This window comes from Erpetoichthys calabaricus, chromosome 4 (assembly GCF_900747795.2).
Source record: "Erpetoichthys calabaricus chromosome 4, fErpCal1.3, whole genome shotgun sequence".
Lineage (NCBI taxonomy): Eukaryota > Metazoa > Chordata > Cladistia > Polypteriformes > Polypteridae > Erpetoichthys > Erpetoichthys calabaricus.
In genome coordinates this window covers 181,911,697-181,935,053 of record NC_041397.2, presented here as the reverse complement: position 1 = coordinate 181,935,053, position 23,357 = coordinate 181,911,697, and the positions used below count along the sequence as shown (strand labels likewise).

Sequence of the window (23,357 nt, the reverse complement as noted above, 5' to 3'; positions counted from 1 at the left end):
TTCCAGAAGCTGATCATAGAATGGTTTTAATAGTTTACTTTCAAATAACGCAAAGAGTATGCGACACGTGTTTCTCCCTAATTCTGGGCTCATCAGGCATACACACTCACTGCATCCCCTCTCGTGAATCGAATCTCTATCGTCAGCGCCAGAGTTGAAGCCCCTAACGTTGCCGTCAGCAAGTCGGCTAACATCCGCCATGTGCCGTCTTTCAGTTGCGAGAAGCAGATCATAGAATGGTTGAAACTGTTGCCCCTAACGTTGCGCCACGGCGTGTGGTTCGTTTATACCTCGTGTCTTCTCATTAAACTTTTATCTCGCGAATATGTTATTGTAATCCGCAGCGGGAGCGTTTCTATAAACTTAATTTAAACTTACGTTTTACACCGTGCTTTGTTTCCCTTATGAACATGCTTGTATGCTTCACTCGCTCCCTTCTCAATTGTTTAATGAATTTTTTGCTCTTCGCATTTTTGCGGCTCTTCCTTCATTTCCCCCTACTTCGTTCTTTTATCTCGCGAATATGTTATTGCAATCCTTAACGGGAGCGTTTCAATAAACTGATTGAAAATAGTTTTGCATTTACCTTTTTAGTAAAAGGCGAACTTTTAAGCCTGAGAAATCACCCCGTAAATGCACACGTTTAATTGCACATGTGTTAATATGTATGGTTACACAGTATTAAAAGACAGTGAACAACGTCAGTTACCTTTCTTCCCGCGTTTGATAAAAGGCGAGCTTTTAAGCCTGAGAAATCACCCCGTAAATGCACACGTTTAATTGCACATGTGTTAATATGTATGCTTACACAGTATTAAAAGACAGTCAAAAATTAACGTCATTTACCTTCGTTCCCGCGTTTGACTCGTGCTGTAAATCTCTTCCTTGTTTTTAGTTCACGTGATTACGTAGGAGGCGTGATGACGCGATACGTGACTCCGCCTCCTCCATTACAGTATATGGACAAAAAATATGTTCCAGTTATGACCATTACGCGTAGAATTTCGAAATGAAACCTGCCTAACTTTTCTAAGTAAGCTGTAAGGAATGAGCCTGCCAAATTTCAGCCTTCCACCTACACAGGACGTTCGAGAATTAGTGATGAGTGAGTCAGTCAGTCAGTCAGTCAGTCAGTCAGTGAGTGAGTCAGTGAGGGCTTTGCCTTTTATTAATACGTATAGATATATATCTATATATATATATATATCTATATATATATATATATATATATATATATATATCTATATATGTAGATATGTAAATTTGTATATGTAAATTTGTATATATATATATATATATATATATATCTCTATATATATCTATATATCTATATATATATATATATATATGTATATGTAGATATGTATATATATGTATATATGTTTATGTATATATATATGGTTACATAACCTCTTTAACACACTACTTCTCCGCTGCAAAGCGCGGGTATTTTGCTATATGTATGTATATATATATATATATATATATATATATATATATATGTGTCTGTATGTGTATATATATATATATATATTTATATATATATATATATATATGTGTGTATGTATGTATGTATGTGTGTATATATATGTTGATATATGTATATATATGTGGATGTCTATATGTATATATATATATATATATATATATATATATATGTATATATGTTGATATGTGTATATGTAGATATGTATATAAGTATATATGTTTATGTATATATATGTTGACATAACCTCTTTAACACACTACTTCTCCGCTGCGAAGCGCGGGTATTTTGCTAGCATATAAATATAGCACAAATAATTTAACAAACAACAACAATCTCTCTTCAAACACACACACACATGTGAATTACTACAGAGAAAAAAATAAACTTCTGACTTGTCTAATGATAAAAGAGCAGTCATAGTGAGACGTCAAAAAGGTGTATTGCTGATAACTCTTTAAAATGTACAATTCTCTTCATAAACATATTGGTTTTGCAATGTCTATAAACAGGACAGCTGGTTGCACATTGACAATGAAGTAAAAATAATCTAGATGCATTTATTCACACCTCTTTTCAATAAATTAATGTTCTCATTTGAAATCAATATTGCCATTATTCTTGCATTAGAAAAATCTGTAAACATCCATTATTTCACTAGATGGAAAGAGGGCAAGTAAGAAGAGAACAAACTTAAATGACTTTACTGAAATATGAGTATGAAGCCAAAGCTATGCTAAACCACACCGATCACCAAAGATTATTTTTTCATATTACTATCCCTGCTCGCTTCACTCGCCAACCCCCGTTTGGTTTTCCTGGATACACACTTTTAAGATATTTTTTTTCTTTGAATTGTTGCTATTTCATTAGTTTCACTTTTATTTCAGAACTTATGTAAAAACAATATGCTGAATCTTTTAAATTAGGTCAGTGAGACATGTGTTTAATGACTTTGTACCATAATTCAGGATAGGTTTCTCTGTTTGGAATTTCAGCACAGACAAAGCGATCTACATCATCAAGAGTTAATAATTTTTTTTTTTTTTTTGCAATGTAACCAATAAATGCATGTGAGGTAAAACATGTTTTTGAAATTCTCTGACAAACTTCAAAGCCTTACAATATTTACATACTTCAGACATATCACCTGTGTCCATATATTCGATCTTCAGTCGCCTCTTAGTTATTTCTCCGAGTAATAATTTCTCTTTTTTCGCGCTAATGCGATGTTTACTTTCTTTTTTTGACACTTTCTTTTTTTTTTGATTTCATATTCTATATCTTGCTCTGCATGTGTTTCGCACTTAAATTTTTTTTGAGTCTTTTGAATTCCAGTTTTCATTATCTCTAACCTGCTCTGCATGTGTTTGGCCCCCTTGTTTTTTTAATCTTTTCATGACATTTTACTTTGTTTTATACTCTTTGTCTTTTATTTCTGACCTCGCTTTGTCCTGCTTTTTTTTCAATGACACCTGGTCTGTGGTGATTATTTTCCCTTTTTCGAGTAATAATTTCCGTTTGTTTGCGCTACTGCGATCTTTACTTTCTCTTTTTCATACTTTATAATTTTCCTACTTTCATATTCTTTAACTTTCTCCATATTTGTATTGCGCATACGTTTTTTGTTTTTTTTTCTGAGCCTTTCGAATTCCACTGCTTTCATAATCTGCTATGCATGTGTATAGTGCCAACATTTGTGAAAGTGTTTATGATGTTCTACTTTGTCTTTTATTCTGTCTTTTAATTCTGAGCCCAATTGGACATGCTGTGTTTAAATTCCACTTGTTACGGGCTGATAATTACTTTCCTTATTTTCTGAATTTGCACCTAGATTATTTTTTCTTTTTTTTCTTCTCTTTTTTCTCTCCAACGCTTTTGAGTCTTTTTCTCTGCGCTGCTTTCTTCTTTGCTTAGTCGACGTTTTATTTATAACGTATTGTCCTTATACGCTTTATATGCGCTGAGACCCTGGATCTGTGTGGGCTCAAATCCTTCACAAGACTGAATGTTTGGCTGCCCTGTTGTCTTATTTGATATTGATTGTAAGTAGGGTGTGTCTTGCAAGAAACTCATGTTCTACATCATCGCAAGACGGTCCTGGGTCAATCTCTTGGCACAATGTATCATGTTTAATGTCCTCGCGGGTCTTTTAACTGTCTTCCGTGATCTTAACGTAAAGATCACGTCCCGATGCCCTATACTGTTTCTCAGGATTTTTTTTTTTTATAATAGAGAGATATACATAATTAAGTATCTTATAAACTATAAATAAAGGAAAGAGAAAATCTCTTGCAACCAAAATAATGCAGCATTGTTCCTTTAACTATAGGAAACAAACTTTAAAACAATTTTAGTTCAACAAGGATGTATAGTTCCTTTGACTAAATCAATTCTCTGCTCTTTGAAGTACAACGCATAGTATAAAACAAATACTGACTGACAAAGACAGACCCACACTGAAATGAAAACTTCCAATGGCAATTGTTAGACATCTTCCCCTTCACGGATTGAACGTAAAAAGGTTTTGCATTAAATTACCGCAGGGAAGTTCTCAAGTACTGACACCATCCAGAATGTCTCCTTGGCTTCGTGAGTCAACAGTCACTCACACTTTTCCAGATGTTAAATGCCACCATCTCCTCTGTCAGATTCTCCAATATCATACTCCTTCTCATCTATATACTGTATATAATTCACTAAGTCCTTGGCAAGCAAGACGCACGCAAGACAGAGCCCCGCCCACCAACAATTTCACTAAGCAGCCGACCATGGCACACGTGACAGAGCCCCGCCCGCCAACTCTAACACTCCTCCCATGTCCATTACCTTCACATTGTTTTCCTTTTATTTCTGATCACGTTCAACAACTATATGGCGACATCGACTTCTCAACTGTGACTCCGGAAACAACTCAGTACGCGAGCTATATTAAGCGTCCCCAACGAAGACTCGCTACACCGTAATGAACAACTACTGAAACTTATCCTACCGACGAAGTAACTTTCACCAGCGTTGCCTCCATCGTCACAGACGATCCCGCAGATCAAGTTTCATTCCCCGAAGAATTTCTTAACAGTCTTACTGGCATGCCTCCGCATAAACTCAAAATTAAAATAGGTTCAGTTGTCATGCTTCCCAGAAACCGTCCATGGCAAGCAAGACAGTGCCACGCCTGCCAACTCACAGAGCTCTGCCCACCAACAATTATTCACTAAGCAGCCGTGCGCACCGATGATTTCCGCACGTGTTCAGTCTCTCCCTGTGCAGCGATTGAGCCAGAGAGAGAGCGACACACACAGGCATGCGAGAGAGAGAGAGACACACACACACAGGCGCGCGAGAGAGACACAAACACACACAGAGGCACACGAGACAGACAGACACACACACACACACACACGCGCGCGCGCACGCGAGAGAGAGAGAGAGAGAGACACACACACACGTGCGCGAGAGAGAGAGAGACACACACACACACACAGGCACGCGAGAGAGAGAGAGACACACACACACAGGCGCGCGAGAGAGACACACACACACAGGCGCGCGAGAGAGAGAGAGACACACACACACACAGGCGCGCGAGAGAGAGACACACACACACACAGGCGCGCGAGAGAGAGACACACACACACACAGGCGCGAGAGAGAGAGACACACACACACACAGGCGCGAGAGAGACACACACACACACACAGGCGCGCGAGAGAGATACACACACACAGGCGCGCGAGAGAGAGACACACACACAGGCACGCGAGAGAGAGAGACACACACAGGCACGCGAGAGAGAGAGACACACACACACACACAGGCACGCGAGAGAGAGACACACACACACACAGGCACGCGTGAGAGAGACACACACACACACAGGCACGCGTGAGAGAGAGAGACACACACACACAGGCACGCGTGAGAGAGAGAGAGAGACACACACACACACACAGGCAGGCACGCGCGAGAGAGAGACACACACACAGGCACGTGCGAGAGAGAGACACACACACACACACAGGCAGGCACGCGCGAGAGAGACACACACACAGGCACGTGCGAGAGAGAGACACAGAGAGACACACACACACACACACAGGCGCGCGCTCGAGAGAGACACACACACACAGGCGCTCGAGAGAGACACACACACACAGGCGCTCGAGAGAGACACACACACACAGGCGCTCGAGAGAGACACACACACACAGGCGCTCGGGAGAGACACACACACACAGGCGCTCGGGAGAGACACACACACACAGGCGCTCGGGAGAGACACACACACACAGGCGCTCGAGAGAGACACACACACACAGGCGCTCGAGAGAGACACACACACACAGGCGCTCGAGAGAGACACACACACACACAGGCGCTCGAGAGAGACACACACACACAGGCGCTTGAGAGAGACACACACACAGGCGCTCGAGAGAGACACGCGCGAGATAGAGGGGGCTGGACGCATAAGGCAGAGAAAGCAGTTAAAGAATGCACCGGGCTTGATTTTGTTTTCACTTCTGTTCACAGAGATCGTTTCGTAGCGTGCATTGTTGCAATGTTACTTTTCTTGGTGGTTTATTACATTACAGATGTTTCAAATGTTCATTTTTTCCCCTGTGCTTAAAACTCATTAAAAAAGTGTTTTCAACTGTGACTCCGGAACAACTCAGTACGCAAGCTATATTAATTAGCAGTCTTACTCCCACTGGCATACCTCCGCATAAACTCAAAATTAAAACAGGTTCAGACGTCATGCTTCTCAGAAATCTCATGCCAGCAAGAAGACTCTGTGATGGCACTAGACGGACTGTTACCAGCATTCACTGCAATGTACTGGAGTGTAAAACTATCGCAGCTCCTACCTCACAAACTGTCCTTATTCCCTGGATATCCCTGACCTCATCAGATTCAAATTTGCCTTTTACACGCAGACAATTTCCTGTTAGATTGGCCTTTGCAATGACAATTAATAAGGCACATGGACAAACTTTCAAAACGATATGCCTGTATCTGCCAAAACCAGTTTTCAGTCACGTCACAGATAATTGTATGTTGCTCTCTCTAGAGTTCCATCTTTTCATTCACTCACAGTCGAATCCTCAAACCCACCCCATTTGGACAACTGCGTCGTTCAGGAAGTGTTCACCCATCAATAATTATGTGGCATATGCTACATCGCGGGTTGGTTAGTACAGAATAAGAAGCCTTTAAACTGTTTAAATTTCCTCCTAGATAAACTATGACAACAATATGATGCCAGGGTTACTTCCCAAAAGGCCATAATCTGCCATTCATAGATGAATCCACCCTTTGATGCTGCAGACAACAATCAAAGCCACCTTCACATTACTGATACGGCCGCAGCTCTGTCTGGTCAAGCTCAACATTTGTTGCTTGACAAAGAAAAAGCATTCAATCATACTGACTGTTATTAACTTTTACAAATGGGAAAAATCTTCTACAAGTATGCTTTTACTGCACAGACTTAACCTTTAGATATATCACACCAATGTTCTTTCATTAATTCTTACACTGTAACTAATTATTATTAAATGGGTGAGTTGCCTGCTGTACTTCTTACAAGATCAGGATATTGTGCAGATGAAATTCATGTGGTTGCATGTGCTTTTTGAATAGTTGATGCCTGCTGATTCATTAACACCTACTTTTAAGAAACACAGTGTCCTTTACCATATTCAATAACTGTGCTGTAAAAAGCAGCCAATATTCAATAATGTTTACCTTAATTTTTAGGATTTGATTTTACTTCTGCAATATACAATAATGACAAGGGCACAAGCCTTACAACTGCTTACAAAGCAAAAGTAAGGTAGCAAACCTGTTGTTATGAGATGCATTCATGTGGTATACTGATATAATACAAAAGCAAATATCCACATGACGCAGGATACTTTCAGTGTAAAGTACAAGTCCCCTGAGGAGATAATCTTTAAGGCAGAAATGACACTTATTATATATGACTTCTTACAGTACGAGGTCATGGCGTGGTTCAATGCAGTGCATCAAATCCCTGGGACATGGTACACATAACTGCACAACCCGCCTCCCTCTTTCAGAGGGAGAAGCACTTAGAATAAAGGTGTTTTAATGATGAAGTTAACTGAACAGAACTATTAGGAGCCATATTACAGGCTAAAATCACTGGGGTGAAAGGGTGCGAAAGTGTGCAAAAGCAATAAAAGAGAAAGAAAAGAAAAAGCAATTTTACAATATTTGAATTTTTAATAATCTGTTATGACAGCAAATTATTTCTTAGAGGAAAGTACCCAATTGAAAACAAAAATTGCATCAGACAATTTTCTATAAATAATTTCTCTTGGAAAAAGGATCTGTGTTCATATTGGGGTATGCTACAAGAAATGTTGTTGTGAACCTACTGTAAATTACTAAATATAGCTTCAAAGTGACTGTTATAATGCCATTTTCCTTCTTGATTTAGTACACTGTATTTTCCCAGCATTTATTTTGTTGACAAACGTTGTTAAAACACATATTATTGTTGCTCACTTTTTTGCCCTCTCAGCAAAAAAAAAAAAAAATCTTATATAAACATACCACTTCCATTACATGAGCGCTCCACTGTGAGAGCAGCTGAAGACCTTGAAGAGCCAAATCAAACAGTTTCCGGTATTCAGAGTCAGTTTTCTGTGCTTCTTGACGACCAGAGCCTGTCACTACCTGCAAAACACCAACATTTAATAATTATTTCTCACTGTTTCACAATCATTCAACAACCACTGTATTTACTTATTGGACAGTGCTTTCTATTATTTGTTCATTATTTCCTCTTCAATTCACCTTGTGGGTGGTGAGCCCATATGGTGACTGTATGTAGCTTGTTTGGGCTGAGACGGACTAGTCCATCACGCCCTGGTGAACAGCTCCAGCACTGCTGAGGTTCTGTTAATTTTTAGTTACAATATTTACAAGGGTCTAATTATGGACGGTTTCCAGCAAAGGTGCAGAAACATTAACCTTAACATGGGATATCATCAAAAGTTCTGGAAGGAGCTCTCTGAGAAGCTCCTAAACTCAGTGGATATGCTCTCCTTAGAGGAAGCATTTCCAGTACTGGGATTGGGTCAATCACTTTGGCCGATGTCACACCGGTTATCAAAAAGCTCTGTAGTAGCAAGGTTGCAAGGAGTGGCTTAGATAGCACTGGAGTCTGGGAGCATTTTGGTTAACATGCATCTTCAATATGGTGTCAATGGCAGAATCAGTGTGTTAGAAGTAGCATTTTAAAAAGGGGGCAAGAGGGTACAATTGCCATGGGACTGCTCAGCCTCTCTGGGAAAGCCAATGCTGGTGCAGTGGAACAGAGACTTTGGACAACAGCTAAACCTCAGGAGGCGTATTGCAGATTCAGCTTTGGTCATTGAACGCTGTACCAGTTCTTTATGTTTAGAGAGATATATGAAAGGTCATGGGAGTTTGGCAATCCTGTCTATATGTGCTTTGTAGTTTGGAAAAGCTTGTGACCATGTACCCAATGGTATCTTGTGGAAGGCATTCGAAGAGTATGGGGTTCTTGGGCCACTTCTGCAAGACATTCACTGTCTGCATTTGGAGAACAAGAGTCATATCTGCATGGTTTATATTACCTCATGACCAAAGCGAGCATCACTGTTCAATGTTACATCTTGTCTCCACCACTGTTCTGGAATTTTACAAACAGGCTATCAAGGTACAGCTAAGGTATGGGAAGTATTCAATTTGGGAATATAAGGCATGCATCTCTGCACTTTGCAGATAATGATGTCCGCTTCGCCTCATCAGATTGTGATCTCTGGTACAAACTAAAACAGTTGGCAGCTGAGTGTAATGTGATACTGACAGGATGAATATTAGCACCTCCAAATCAGATATCATGAAAAGAGAGGTAAATTCCCTGCATGTAAGGATGAGAAACTTCCTCAAGTAGGGGAGTTCCTGTATCACACTGTTGTTTTAATGTTGCAAAAGCACTCAGGACTTTAACATTTTAAGTTTTAAAGTGTTCCATAAAGTACATTTCAGAATGATTAAATTCTTTGTTGAATAGGCCATTTTAAGCAAAGCATCTTTTTATATATAAAAAAAAAAAAAAAGATCTGTTTAATGTACACACCTATGTTATGCACAGATTACGTGCACTATGATGATTCTATAATGCAAAAATTTCTCACAAAAGAAAATGGTTCATTACATACCTCACTGTTGCTATAACGTGCTAGTTCTGAAATGAAACGCATATGATCTTCTCGTATTTGGATCATCTGCTCACAAATATTATACTGAGGACTACTTCCAGAAGAAGTACATGTCCATCTGTTTAAAAAAAAAAAAATTGCAGGAATCAAAGAGAGACTTAATATTCTAGAGGCCAGAAAAGTAAAAAATACAGCTTTTTCCTTAAGTACAACTGGTATACTGTATATTTAAAAAATGTGAGGAAGAAAAGAATTTGTCATTATTCTATCATTTTAATACCCACACGAATAGAACCTGACATTAACACTGAATGCTTAATATGGAATTCTCTATCATGTATTTTCCATGTGAAATTTTGGAAAATTAAAGTGAAAAGGAAAAAACAGCAAACAAGCATTACTGTTTACAATACTTGTACTGAATAACCCACCTGGATTTGTTTTCTTCAAAATGAGCACTGTTTTTGATATACCTGGACAGCTCAATTTGCATATCACCAAAGAGGGGGACAACTTGGAGTTGCTAAAAAAAAACCAAAAAAAACACCACAAGTAAAAAATATTTAAAAATGGAATACTTTTTCAAAGCCCATACAAGCATGATGAAGTTTCACAAAATTAAACCAGTTTATGTTTTTGTATATCTCCACTTCCAGCAGGTTGTATATAGTTCCTCTGTTTACAGCTGAACGGCCACCTCCATCTTATTTTTGTATATACATGCAGAAAATCACAGAAACACTCAGTGCAGCACACTGGAAAACTATGGCTTGGCCAAGTGAGATGAAATAACTAAACAACATGCTGTAGCTTTCAATGGACTAGCTCTTCTGGTTGCAGAGAAACAGGAAATAGATTTTTCTAATAATAAATAAATAAACGGAGCAGTTAGGCATAGGGTGTGGATATGGTCAAGCATTCATGTGCAGGGAAACCAACTGCCTCTGGAGTCTATGAGTGCAACATGTGCACCCAAAGAATAAATAAAACGCACCAGGGTAGGAAATAGAAGAAGAGGATCTGTGAAAAGAAAAAGGAAAGACAAGATGTTGAAACAGAAGAATGAAACAGAAGGAAAAGTGACATGATTGTGGCATAGCTGGTGCTACAGTGTGGAGGCAGGAAGTCGGGTAAGGGACCAAAAGGAGCGAGAATACAGCAGTTGAGGGGCAGAGATCACTCCGAGTAGGCTCCCACTAAAGGCTATGCGATGCCAGCAGGTAGGAGCAGTGCTTGTGGGGTCCCTGCAGTTGCAGATGGATAGTGGCGAGGGACATGATTAGGACTTGGGGCCAGTGACAACCGAATAAGGTGGCTGGAGTGCAGACCCTAGTGACAGATGACTGCATCTGTTGGCTAAAGTCTCCTTGGCCTGAGGAGATTATATGGTGAAATGGGCGGAAGTCAGGTTAGGACTATTGACAGTTCTGGGTTCAAGGATGGATAAAGAAATGGCAGGCAACCTGGAGGTCAGAAAAGAGTACAAAAAAATGGCAGAACCTTATAAAAGACAGTATGTAATGCTGTCCAGAGTTACAATATTTGTCATTTCTTACATAATCTACAAGAATTCTGATTCCTCAGTGAATGCCTTTATTATTTTTAAATAAAACAGATTTCTTGTTAAAGTACATGGGCAGAAGATGTTCTCTAAGGCTGTGTGTAAAGATACATTAAAAAAAAAAACAGCACACTTATTTTATGTATACCTGTGAACAACCCATTAGGGGACCTATTAAATATCTGAACTGAAAGGTGCTTTTTTTTGTTTTGCGCATTATGTAAATGTTCGCCTTACTAAGGTTGGCAACCAATTCAACCTTCTGCTCCAATTCCCATTCTTGTTATTTTACTATATAGGACATAGGTTTTATTTTATCTAAAGCCGTTGTTAGATCAGAAAATAGTCTTGTGGGCGTTGCCTTCAGATTGTAACTTCATACATTCTAATTCACTATGATATACCTTCATGTCTCAGAAATATTACCATGATATCTTGGCCAATGACAGTGCCTAGACCTTTCCATTCAGCACTGTACACACTCTTGTAGAACACCATCCATTCCACATTTCTCAACTGTGGGCTGAGTTGTTTTTGTAATGATCAATGAATTCTTTCTTAATACTCTGCCAATTGAAATGCCTGCCGTGCAGCATGCAAAGCAGAGAGATGTTTTCTTCCCATGCGCTCATTTCCGAATCAGGTGGGTTGTCAGTAAATACAGATTAAAAAAAATTAGGGTTTGCCTTTACACTAACGGGTACGGACTATAGCCATGGACATTATGCATGGTGTTCTTTGCCATCAAAGCCCAAGCAAGAGCAGTTTTCCAGTCACACACCTTGCTGTATTTTACCTTGAGGAGTATTTCAGTAAGTATTTGGTTGTGTTATTCAATAAGTCCACGACTCCATGGGTTATCCTGCAGTAGTTTTGATTTCAATGTTGCAATGTTCAGCAATGTCTCTTGACTTCATCATTGTTGAACTCTCCACCATTATCACTGTACAGTCTTTGTTGAGGACTGTGTACACTAATTCAGCATGGCATGAAGTGTTTCACAAACACTGAAGATTTCTTTGATGAGGGAATGATGCCAGCACTAAACCATGTTAACTAAACCATGTGAAGTCGTCTATTAAAGGAAGATACCACAGGCCATGTTCTAATTCATGCAGACCAACAACCATTTCATTATATTTTGATACCACTGGCAAACCCACTGCTGGCTTTAGCTGGGATATGTTGTATTTTATACATACAGTATGTCACAACTGCTTAATAACTCTTTCAGTAATGGGCCAATTTTACAGTCTTTATTTCTAGAACAAGTGATTAACCTTTCAAATTTATCAGCAGAAGCATACCCAAAGTGTGAAGTTTTTAGCACTGTTTTTTTGTTTTTCATCTCTGTTCATAATCTCAGTTACTGTTAGAATTTCCTTGCCTTTTCTTTTCTTTTCTATTAACATACCTGCTACTTTCCTTTGCTTTCCTTTTCTATAATGTTAATGCAGTAATGGCCTGATGATGTAAGTTCAAGGGGAATCAACAGCTTGAAGATGACAGCTCATATTTAAGGTCAAGTACTGCTCCGGTGTTTAGGGTAGATTTGCTCAACAAGTGAAGAATATTTACTGGGAAAACCTTCTTCTTATCTTTGCTGAAATTTTAACTCTTTTAGTGGAGTGCATTACTTTACCATCTTCAATCTTAAATGTTAGGTCACTTGGGATGGCTTACATTTTGGTCGGTTGGTTCTGATTCAATTCAGTTACACAGTGGTCCAGCCATTGTTCAACACAGACTGTGCTGATGGAGTCATTTTCATTGAACAGTGTGATATTAAATATTCCTGTTTTATCCTCTTCTATAAATTTCACTTCATCCTTTCTATGAGTGAAGTCTTTTTGTCCAGTGGTTAGTACCATTCTACAGCACCCTTGGCTAGTCATTTTGTGATTATGCACCGCCACTGTTCTCTGCAAAAAATACATCCACTTGTTTTACATGGATTGCACAAAAAACATTTCTCACCATATCTCCAAAAATACATTTCAAAGCAGATTTAATGGAGTCAAAAGAAAGATTTGGACAAGCAGTCAATGCAATCTGTTTATCCTTAATTTCCAAGCAGCCAAACTGAGCAATCTGAATGTTTTTTTTGCAAATGTAACAATAACGCAATTTAAATTAAAAAATTAAATCAGACATGGACATTGCTTTCGCTCTGCTAAAACTGTCAAAAACTGCACTGTCCTCCTCCTCTTTTAGAAACACTTTGGCCAAAGGTGAAATCACACAAGTCTTTATGTAGATCCTTGGGAACTGTTAGTGCAGTCACTCTTGCTCACCCCTTCAGTGACAGTGAGGGCTTGTTTCTTCCTTTCCAGCTCAATAACACGCATCCATAAATGAATTTTTTTTTCCAATTTTCGCATGATTCCTTCTTATAGAATACAGGAGAGAACTTTATAGTTGCTAACCATTCTTGTTACCACAGAATGAATTAATAACAACAAAAGTACAAAAAAAGGAAGCCTTTACTTGACCAGCACCTTCACACAAACCCTGCACATAGGCAACTTCACAATACCTCCCAACCACCATAGGCTTAGTTAACTGAATACATTAACATATATGAACCTAAAAATTTAATAGGTGACATAAGAAAATTATAGTCAACAAGTTAACAAATATACTTGATATTAGACATATTTAAAAAAAGGAGTAACATTTATGTGGTTTTGTCAAAATGTGACAAGCAGTGCCTATTAACTATGCATAAGCGCAACAGCAGAGAGTAAGTGGCATGGAGCTTACATATAAAACAGGACCTTCCCTTACTTTAAACCTTTGAGTAGGAAAGTGGTTAAAGGGTTAAGAAAATGTTATATTCTGCCCTTTTGGCTTCAGTACCTTAAATATCCCTACATGTGAGCAAAATGTATGATACTCTATTCATCAACCTCATTTTTTCATCAAATAATCAGGTTAGATTTTTACGTAACAGAATCTACTAACACACAGTAGAATTGCAAACTGTTTACTGTCATATAAAAGGAATAAAAGGTAGAATAGGCAGAAACGGGAACTGATGTGGCCAGCCTGTCCTCTAAACACTCAATTGAATTTTTGAGTTACTCCACCTGTGCTGATGATTTATATGAAAACGGGTGCATCATTTCACACTATAATTTTGTTATAAAGTAGAAAAATGTGACTGTTCCTGATTAAGTTATTAAAAAATTAGAGAGACTTAACATAACAAAAGTTTTATCTTTCTGCAAAATATCATCCATAATTTTTTAAATTACTATTTGCTTTTCCAAAAACAACTTCTAATTGGTTATTTCCATTATTTTATGAAGTGTTTCAAAACTGTAACCAAATCATTGAACCTTAATTTTTTTTCATCAAATGGAAGCCTGTGCTAACCAAACTGGACTAAAACAGGAATCAAACATATTATTTATTCATATATTGAACAGGCTCAAATAGGGCTAGTGTAGTGGTTCATAAACTTGGTCCACAAGCAAACTTGTGCTTGTAAGATTCACCTATCCAATTATGCATGCTGTGATTTTCCAGTTTCCACATTTACTAATTACACCCAGAAATGGCTTGGTTTATTAAAATTGTACAACAACATGTACTTTGAAATTGAATATATAACAGCAAATTTTATATCGGTGTTTTGGTAAAATGTCAGTTGATTTAAAAAGTAATGAACAAACAAAAGAAAAAGATTGGCCACTTGCTTACCTTGAAACATTTGTCAATCTTAGTTAAGTTTATTCGTTTCTTCGCATCGAGTTTGTAAATGTTGCTGACTGACCCATCCATCAGGTATAAACCAAAGCCCATCACCTAAAAGCAAATATACTATAAGAAAACTTTTCCAATCACAAGACATTACAAAAGTCTACACTTTGTTTCAAGTGACCTTTACTCTAAATGAATTATAGTACACAGTAATATTTTTACTATGTCAAAAACATACCAATCAAGGGTTGCTACAGCATAAAATAAAATGTTGTAAATTCTTTAGCAGAGACTTATAACTGAATGTAATGATATAGTCTAATCTTAATCCTTTAAAAAAAAGACATTATGTTGCACTGTTTGGCACTAAGCTGCATCACTTGGAATAACACTTAAAAAATATAAACAAAGCTCTCCATTTTTTACTTTTGACTTATCTAAATTCAAGTTTAAAAAGTCTTATTTTATATAGAGAGAAATTAATTTAACTAAAATTAATGAAAATGAGTATTTTTACATTCTGTATATTAAATTGGTATTCAGTAATTTTTAGCTACCTTGATTGATTAGTTAAATCAATGCTTTGTTTTTAATACTGTCTGTTTTTACATCTGAGTTCACATTTTATTAAATCCTAGTAATTTTTAAATGCTTACTGAAAACCTATTTGTTTAGATTTGCATGAAACTGATTTTCAACTGTACAAAAGACTAATGATGGAGACTGGTGATAAATTCCACAATGTGTTCCTTTGTGGATTCTGTTCTTAACTAAGGAATACCCAAAGCTTTAAATAAATAAATAAAAAGTTGAAAAAAATAATGAATTTTGAAAAGACTACATTTTACTAACCTTGTTTAAATTACTCATGTGGAAAATTATAAAGTGAAACTACAAGGTATAAGGAGGGGGTAATCACTACAGTCCCTGTACATGCACAGAACTGTATTGTAATGGACTGCAATAAATGCATTCATTAATTTTATTTGAAAAGATTGTTAAATACTGAGATTACTTGAAGATAATTACACAAAGACTCATTTGTGAAAATTCAACTGAACTGAATTAAAGAATTACAGTAAACAACTTAGTAGTGCTGGTTTAATTTTAATAATATTTATTTACATTTATATAGTGCTTTCTCATTACTCAAAGCACTTTACATACATAGTGAAGAGCCACTTCAACCACCACCAATGTGTAGCACCCACCTGGATGATGCAGTGGCGGCCATTATTGTACCAGTACACTCACTACACATTATTTATTAGGTGGTGAACGGGTAAAAGAGATAATTAGCCAGTTTGAGACAGGGGATAATTAAAGGGTGCCAGAATGACCAAGGCATAGTTCAATTTAGCCAGGAGAATCAGGATAAACCCTACTCTTTTCGAAAGACGACCATGGACCTTTAACACTAGAAATACCAAAGCCTACAAAAAAAACTCGTAGATCTGGCCCACCTCAAATCCATTCGTACCTCTCCCTCAGCGTCTTTTTTCCTGTAAATGTGTCAATTAAGACAAGCAGCCTGCTATTCCATCCCCCACCGCCGCAGAACGTGCACAAAGTTCTCCCAGCTCATGTCTTGATTGATTATCTGGGAGTGAAGTGCCAGAGTTTTAGAGTGGAAATAATACATCGTTATTTGGAACACATGCATTTCATGTGTGTTCCGTTTCTACAATAATCTGTGTAAACACATTGTTAAAACAGAAACGTTTTTCATGTTTTAGTAGTAAATGACAAAATGTTGGCATAAACTATATAATGCGTGAAGCCTGAAGTCCATCCATCCATCCATTTTCCAACCCGCTGAATCCGAACACAGGGTCACGGGGGTCTGCTGGAGCCAATCCCAGCCAACACAGGGCACAAGGCAGGAACCAATCCCGGGCAGGGTGCCAACCTACCACAGGACACACACAAACACACCCACACACCAAGCACACTCGGGCCAATTTTAGAATCGCCAATCCACCTAACCTGCATGTCTTTGGACTGTGGGAGGAAACCGAAGCGCCCGTCCAAACATCAAATAAATACTTTCACAAAAGGTTCAAGGATGATACAACACCTTCCGTGGCATAGTGGTAAGATTTGCTGACTTGTAATCAAAAGTCCCTGGTTCAATTCCGACTGCCTCCTATATTTGCCGTTTTCAGTAGTGAGCTGTTCTTATTGTTAATATTATACAGTACACACATACATTTGGTTTGTGTCTGTAATAGACGGTGTACGTTTATAGGACTTTTAAAAGTTACCTTTTTTTCACTTTTATTCTCTCAGTCATAATCATGATACATGCTAACGCCCCCACACCCAGGGATCTGACGCTGTTAGTTTTACACACTAGATGTGAGTGGTGTTTTGAGGAAATGGAACTGAACATTCTCTGATCTGGAGGGATAGAAGCTGGCACAGACCAAACCAAATGTATGTGTGTACTGTATAATATTAACAATAACAGCAGCTCACTACTGAAAATGGCATATATAGGAGACAGTCAGAATCGAACCGGGGACTCTTGATTACAAGTCAGCAAATCTTACCGCTACACCATGGAAGGTGTTGTGTCTTCCTTGAACCTTTTGTGAAAGTGTTTATTTGATCTTTGGACTTCAGGCTTCACACATTATTATATAGTTTATCCCAACATTTTGTCATTTACTACTAAAACATGAAAAACGTTTCTGTATTAACAATGTGTTTACACAGATTATTGTAGAAATGGAACACACATGAAATGCATGTGTTCCAAATAACGATGTATTATTTCCACTCCGGCACTTCACTCCCAGATAATCAATCAAGGCATGAGCTGGGAGAACTTTGTGCACGTTCTGCATTTGTGGTGGGACGGAATAGTAGGCTGCTTGCTGCTTTTCTTAATCGGCACATTTACAGGACAAAAGATGCTGAGGGAGAGGTACGAACTGATTTAACGTGGGCCAGATCTACAAGACTTTTCGTAGGCTCTGGTATTTCTAGTGTTAATTATCACAGAGAGTCAGGACCTCTGTTTTATGTCTCATCAAGTAACGGGCCCAATATACTGAGAAACACACACAGACCACAGGGTAAGTGCCCCCTGATGGCATCACCAACATCTCTACCAACAGTAACCCAAGCTTTTCCTAGATGGTCTCCCTTCCAAGTACTGGAGTGGCTTCAACATGCTTAAAAATCTCTTCAAAGACAATCAGTTTCAAAGTTCACATTAGCAAAACTGCACTAATGATCTGTGCAGGAGAAGAGGTGCACATCAAGGTCGCAGAGAGAAATTCATTAAAGCAAGGCTAGACTATTAAATAATTGGTGCTCAGTTTTAAACTGACACTGAGGTATCTTCACATCACAATTGTGAAATCTAGAATTGTGTATTTATTTATTTTCTTGGATGATGCCTTTATCTAAAGTGTTACCATTTCCAATTGGAGCACATGCAGGTGAAGTGACTTGCTAATGGTCACACAGTGTCAATTGCGGGATATAAACCCACAACCTCAAAATTTGAAGCACAAAATCCTAAAAAATGCCACTTAGGTTAAAAAGTAAGGTATACAAAACTGCAATGAAACCAACACAAAACAATCATTGTTAAATGCAAGGTGGAGATTTCCTTATGTGCTTTGTGTTCGTGTAGATCTGTTCTATGTAAAAAGTTTATTTTAACTATAGCTATCACATAAATATCAATTTATTTTATGCAGTCCTAAAATATTTGAAATAACATTTTAAATTCCAAATCTCTCTATCCAGCTTCATGTAACTGCAGTTGACACTTTGTGTTATTTGCTGAAGGACTGCCTTAGCAGCAGGACACACATAAGGTTTGGGCTGCCTGCAGCAACCTTTATGCTGAGACACCACTAATGAAGCAACTACATACGTTATACAACAATAAGAATGATGTACTTAATCATAACATGCCACTATGATAGTTCCCATCATAAAGGTACTGACAATGAAAGCTCTCCTTTTATCTTACATATAACTTATGTATGGTCTGATTTTGTTGCTGCCCTGAATTTTTGCATGCAACACATCTTAATGCTCAAAACCCTCATATAAATTGTGTTCAAATTGCCTATCTTGTCGGTTGCAAGTCAGATAACACCATGTCAATGACGATAAATGATGATAATGAGGAGCAAATAGTTAAAGAATATCACAATACAACTTTTAGTTTAATTGAGTTGTGTCATTTGGAAAGAACATAAAGACTCTCAATGTCTAAATTTATATATAACAGCCTACTTTTCAAAGCAACCTATTCTCAATTTCTGTACATCTCCAACACTACTGATGCATGCACAGTTGACACTACTTCATGGCAAAAAAAAAAAAACTCCTTTTTGTCCAGGGTAAATATGAAATTTCCTGACAGCAGGATAATCCAGTAAAGTTAAAATGTCAGAACACCACACATTTTTGTAATTTTGTGTGTATATAGTTTCCCAACATTGTGAACGGCTGGGCAACTTTCATTATAGCAGTCTTAACTGGCACTGTATATTTTAATGGGAAGCCAGAAGAAATCCAGGCCTTTTTCCAGATGCTTTCTTTTGCACCCACAACAATTAACAATAAAATATTCACAGAGTGTGCTTTACTGTCCAAGATTATGCCAGAGTCTTGGGTGGAGGGTCATGGAAGCTGTCAAATTAGAATCTGTGTATGATTCTTGAAAATGTAGCACACAGTTTATTAGCCTCTTAAACTGTAAAGTATTAAAATTGACCTCTTACTTTTAATAACATGTGTTTCTCATTGGGTGTGAGGTACATTTTATTCTCGTAGTAATCAACACAAAGGTTCACTATATCTGCAAGAAGTTCCTCATATCCTGGAATGACTTCCAACTGCTGCTGTAATGACTGAAAAAGAAAAGACCAAAACAGATAATTACTTTCAATAAAAGATAAATCATGCTAACTTTTATATACAGTTGTATTAAAGATATTATACCAAATCATTTCCATGTGTTTTTATTAAAAAAAATCAAGCACGGCCTGGTTATGAATGGAATCATAGTGGTAGGGGCGGATCAATAAAATATTATATATACAGTGATCCCTCGCTATATCGCGCTTCGCCTTTCGCGGCTTCACTCCATCGCGGATTTTATATGTAAGCATATTTAAATATATATCGCGGATTTTTCGCTGCTTCGCGGGTTTCTGCGGACAATGGGTCTTTTAATTTCTGGTACATGCTTCCTCAGTTGGTTTGCCCAGTTGATTTCATACAAGGGACGCTATTGGCAGATGGCTGAGAAGCTACCCAACTTACTTTCTCTCTCTCTCTCTTGCGCTGACGTAGGGGGGTGTGAGCAGGGGGGCTGTGTGCAGCTGCTTCCTGAAGGATATGCTGCACTGTGCTTCGCATACTTAAAAGCTCAAAGGGCACGTATTGATTTTTGACTTTATTTGTTTTTCTGTGGCTCTCTCTCTCTTCCTGCTCCTGATAGAGGGGGTGTGAGCTGCCGCCTTCAACAGCTTTGTACCGGCGGTGCTTCGCATACTTAAAAGCCAAAAAGCCCTATTGATTTTTTTTTTGACTGCTTGCTTTGCACTCCTTTGAAAAGGAAGATATGTTTGCATTCTTTTAATTGTGAGACAGAACTGTCATCTCTGTCTTGTCATGGACCACAGTTTAAACTTTTGAAAAAGAGACAAATGTTTGTTTGCAGTGTTTGAATAACGTTCCTGTTTCTCTACAACCTCCTGTGTTTCTGCGCAAATCTGTGACCCAAGCATGACATTCTAAAAATAACCATATAAACATATGGTTTCTACTTCGCGGATTTTCCTATTTCGCGGGTGGCTCTGGAACGCAACCCCCGCGATGGAGGAGGGATTACTGTATATAGCATTGCAATATTCTTCTCTCATGGTATTTTATTGATACACTGACAACTAGTAATAATTGGTGAAATTCACGAAAGAGTTTTTCAAAGTGAACATGCTGTGTTCAATGTTGACCCTGATCCCCGAACATTTTCCTGGAAATTCGCTGTGCAGCTAGCTAAGGTAAACATTTTTTCCCCAGTGCCCCGTGATGCTTTGCAAGGTCTGCATGATATCACAAAGCTGTTGCATCCATGTGTAGAACTTTCAAACATGACTGCTGTAAGATCACTGCCAATCTGCTTCACGTACGGCTGATGTCAGGACCTGATAAGAACTCTAGCCGGATTTCCATCCCACATGCGTAAAACAAAAAAAAAATAGCAAAAACTTTCAGTATTTTTATTTGAGGGGTATTTAGCGGAGTATACTGACAACCAGATATAGAACACAGGTCCCTGTGCAGTAGCACCACATGGGTAATTTGCATGTATACCTGGCTATGCGTAGAGCTAAAATATAAAACATATGGTTTAAAGGAGCCCTTCCCCATCAGAAAGAAATAATAATAATACTGTAAGATTTATTACTGTTTACAAAGTGTTTCTTCTTGATGGAAGACAAAAGTTCAAAACATCAGTACAGATATATGGGAAACAAGAAAGATGTCCCAGCTGCACCCAGGGCTGGGATTTCAAACAATGGAATGAGCCAGTCCCACACTGCCGTTTCCTGACATGGCCAAAGTGTGCCCCAAGATTGCAAATCTGTAAGTGCAATGGTCTAGATATTTTATTTACTTACTGCTAGTTTGTGGCCATTTGTTATGTGATAATAATCAGTCCAGCATAGTTCCAGAGCCCTTAGGAATACCATTGCACCATTATAATCCACTTGATCTGTCTTCTCCACTGACTTCAAAGCTGTTTGGGGAGTTCCTGAACACTTCCGTGATTTACCCAAATTAACAACAAAACTAACTCCACTGGGTTTGCTCATCACTACTGACAACATTAATCATGATTCTTTTTGAGTTTTTTTTCTCCAATTTTAAAGTTACAATACTTTTGTACTCTACTTTCGTACTAATATAACAAGTCCTTCACATTGAGTACTAAATTCCTAAAATGAAATTGGTCTATAACCAGTTTTTCTTTACTGGACTGGATTTTGGTTAAGATTCAAAGACACAAAATACTCAGTCTTTCAACATTTGGGTTCATTTTGATTTTCACAGTGTTACTAGAAAGAAAGGTTTAATAAGAAACATTCAGTTTGCAAAGCCTGTAATGTAAGAATAAAATATTACAGCAATACTAGAAACATTAGCCAAAGCTAAGGTTAGATGTTTTATATGTATGTGATGTACCATAACTGAGCATTCTTAGTGAAGACTACTTCTTTGTAGCTATAAAAGCTGTGTGACGTGTTCCTAAAAAAAATAGCATTTTTCTAATCTTTTTGAGAGATATATTTTATTTCAATGCCTAAACTATGAAAATAGCATTCATTATAAAAAAAAGTTGGTCTGTTCATAGACTTTAAAATAATGAAGGAGAGATAGGTAAAGTGAAAAGCATTCATTTTTTAGAATGGAAAGAGTGTTTCAGAACTTTACAAAGGTACTATATTTATTAATTTTTTGAGCTAATTTCCATTAGTGTATTTAGTTGCTCATCTTTTATGAAATGACTTCTCAACTTTATAACACTAAAAAGTAAACATGTACTGCTTCACATCTTTATAGGACTAAAAAATAAACATGTAAGTTAAGAAGGATTAAAAGATACATAAAACTTGTAACTTCAATATTAGGAATACTTCAAATTTGAATTTTTTGTCGAAGTCAATAAACTGTACTTTGTTATGTGTCAAATAACATCCAAATGAAGAAACAGACCTGGGTAATTTTATTGTGGTTAGCAAGGAACATCGATAAATTCTGTGACTCTTGAATTGACTGGGGATCTGCCATCTTCCGTAAAAACTGTGCAGCCCTAAAAAAAAAATAAATAAATAAAAAAAAACACAAACAATTGTTTTCTCAAAAAAAAAAAGGATTATAGCTCACACGTACAAACATGACCAGAATGAAAACCGTGTAAGTTAAATAATTTAAATTTACTATTAACACCATTTTTAGGAAAAACAGCTGAGCTAATGCTGAAAATGTAATAATACTTTAAAAACTTTCAATTAGTAATAAACCAGTAAACCCCCCGATTCTCAAAAGAATCACAAATCCAAGAATGACAATCACTTTATGTTCCCACCGATCTTTGGAGGGATGAAAAGTCATGGAGGGTGGGTGCGTCCTGGGAAAGTTTACATTTAATTAAATAAATATATTTGTACTAAAGTTGTCTTTTTGGAGTCGTGACTCCTTTGGTTCTGGTGTTTCAGAATCGTGTTGTAGGCGCCGTCGTTCATTGTTTTTATCCATGCGGTCTTGTTTTTGTTTTTCTATGGCTGTGTCGTTAGCTAGAAGTCATTTGCTGACTGCGGCGGATTCGTGTGCTGAAGTGACCAAGGC

General features: G+C 37.7%; 1 protein-coding gene across 2 annotated transcripts in view; it reads right to left on the bottom strand.

Moving 5' to 3' along the window:
* Window positions 1-23,357, bottom strand: part of cyfip1 (cytoplasmic FMR1 interacting protein 1) — a 151,034-nt gene that overhangs the window by 83,702 nt on the left and 43,975 nt on the right. For both annotated transcript variants that reach the window (XM_028800025.2, XM_028800024.2), the window contains exons 7-12: window positions 22,725-22,821; window positions 19,724-19,852; window positions 14,973-15,077; window positions 10,138-10,229; window positions 9,707-9,824; window positions 8,070-8,192 (exon numbers count right to left, since the gene is read on the bottom strand). In XM_028800025.2, the coding sequence (XP_028655858.1) occupies window positions 8,070-8,192; window positions 9,707-9,824; window positions 10,138-10,229; window positions 14,973-15,077; window positions 19,724-19,852; window positions 22,725-22,821 (664 nt within the window). The remainder of the gene's footprint in view (window positions 1-8,069; window positions 8,193-9,706; window positions 9,825-10,137; window positions 10,230-14,972; window positions 15,078-19,723; window positions 19,853-22,724; window positions 22,822-23,357) is intronic.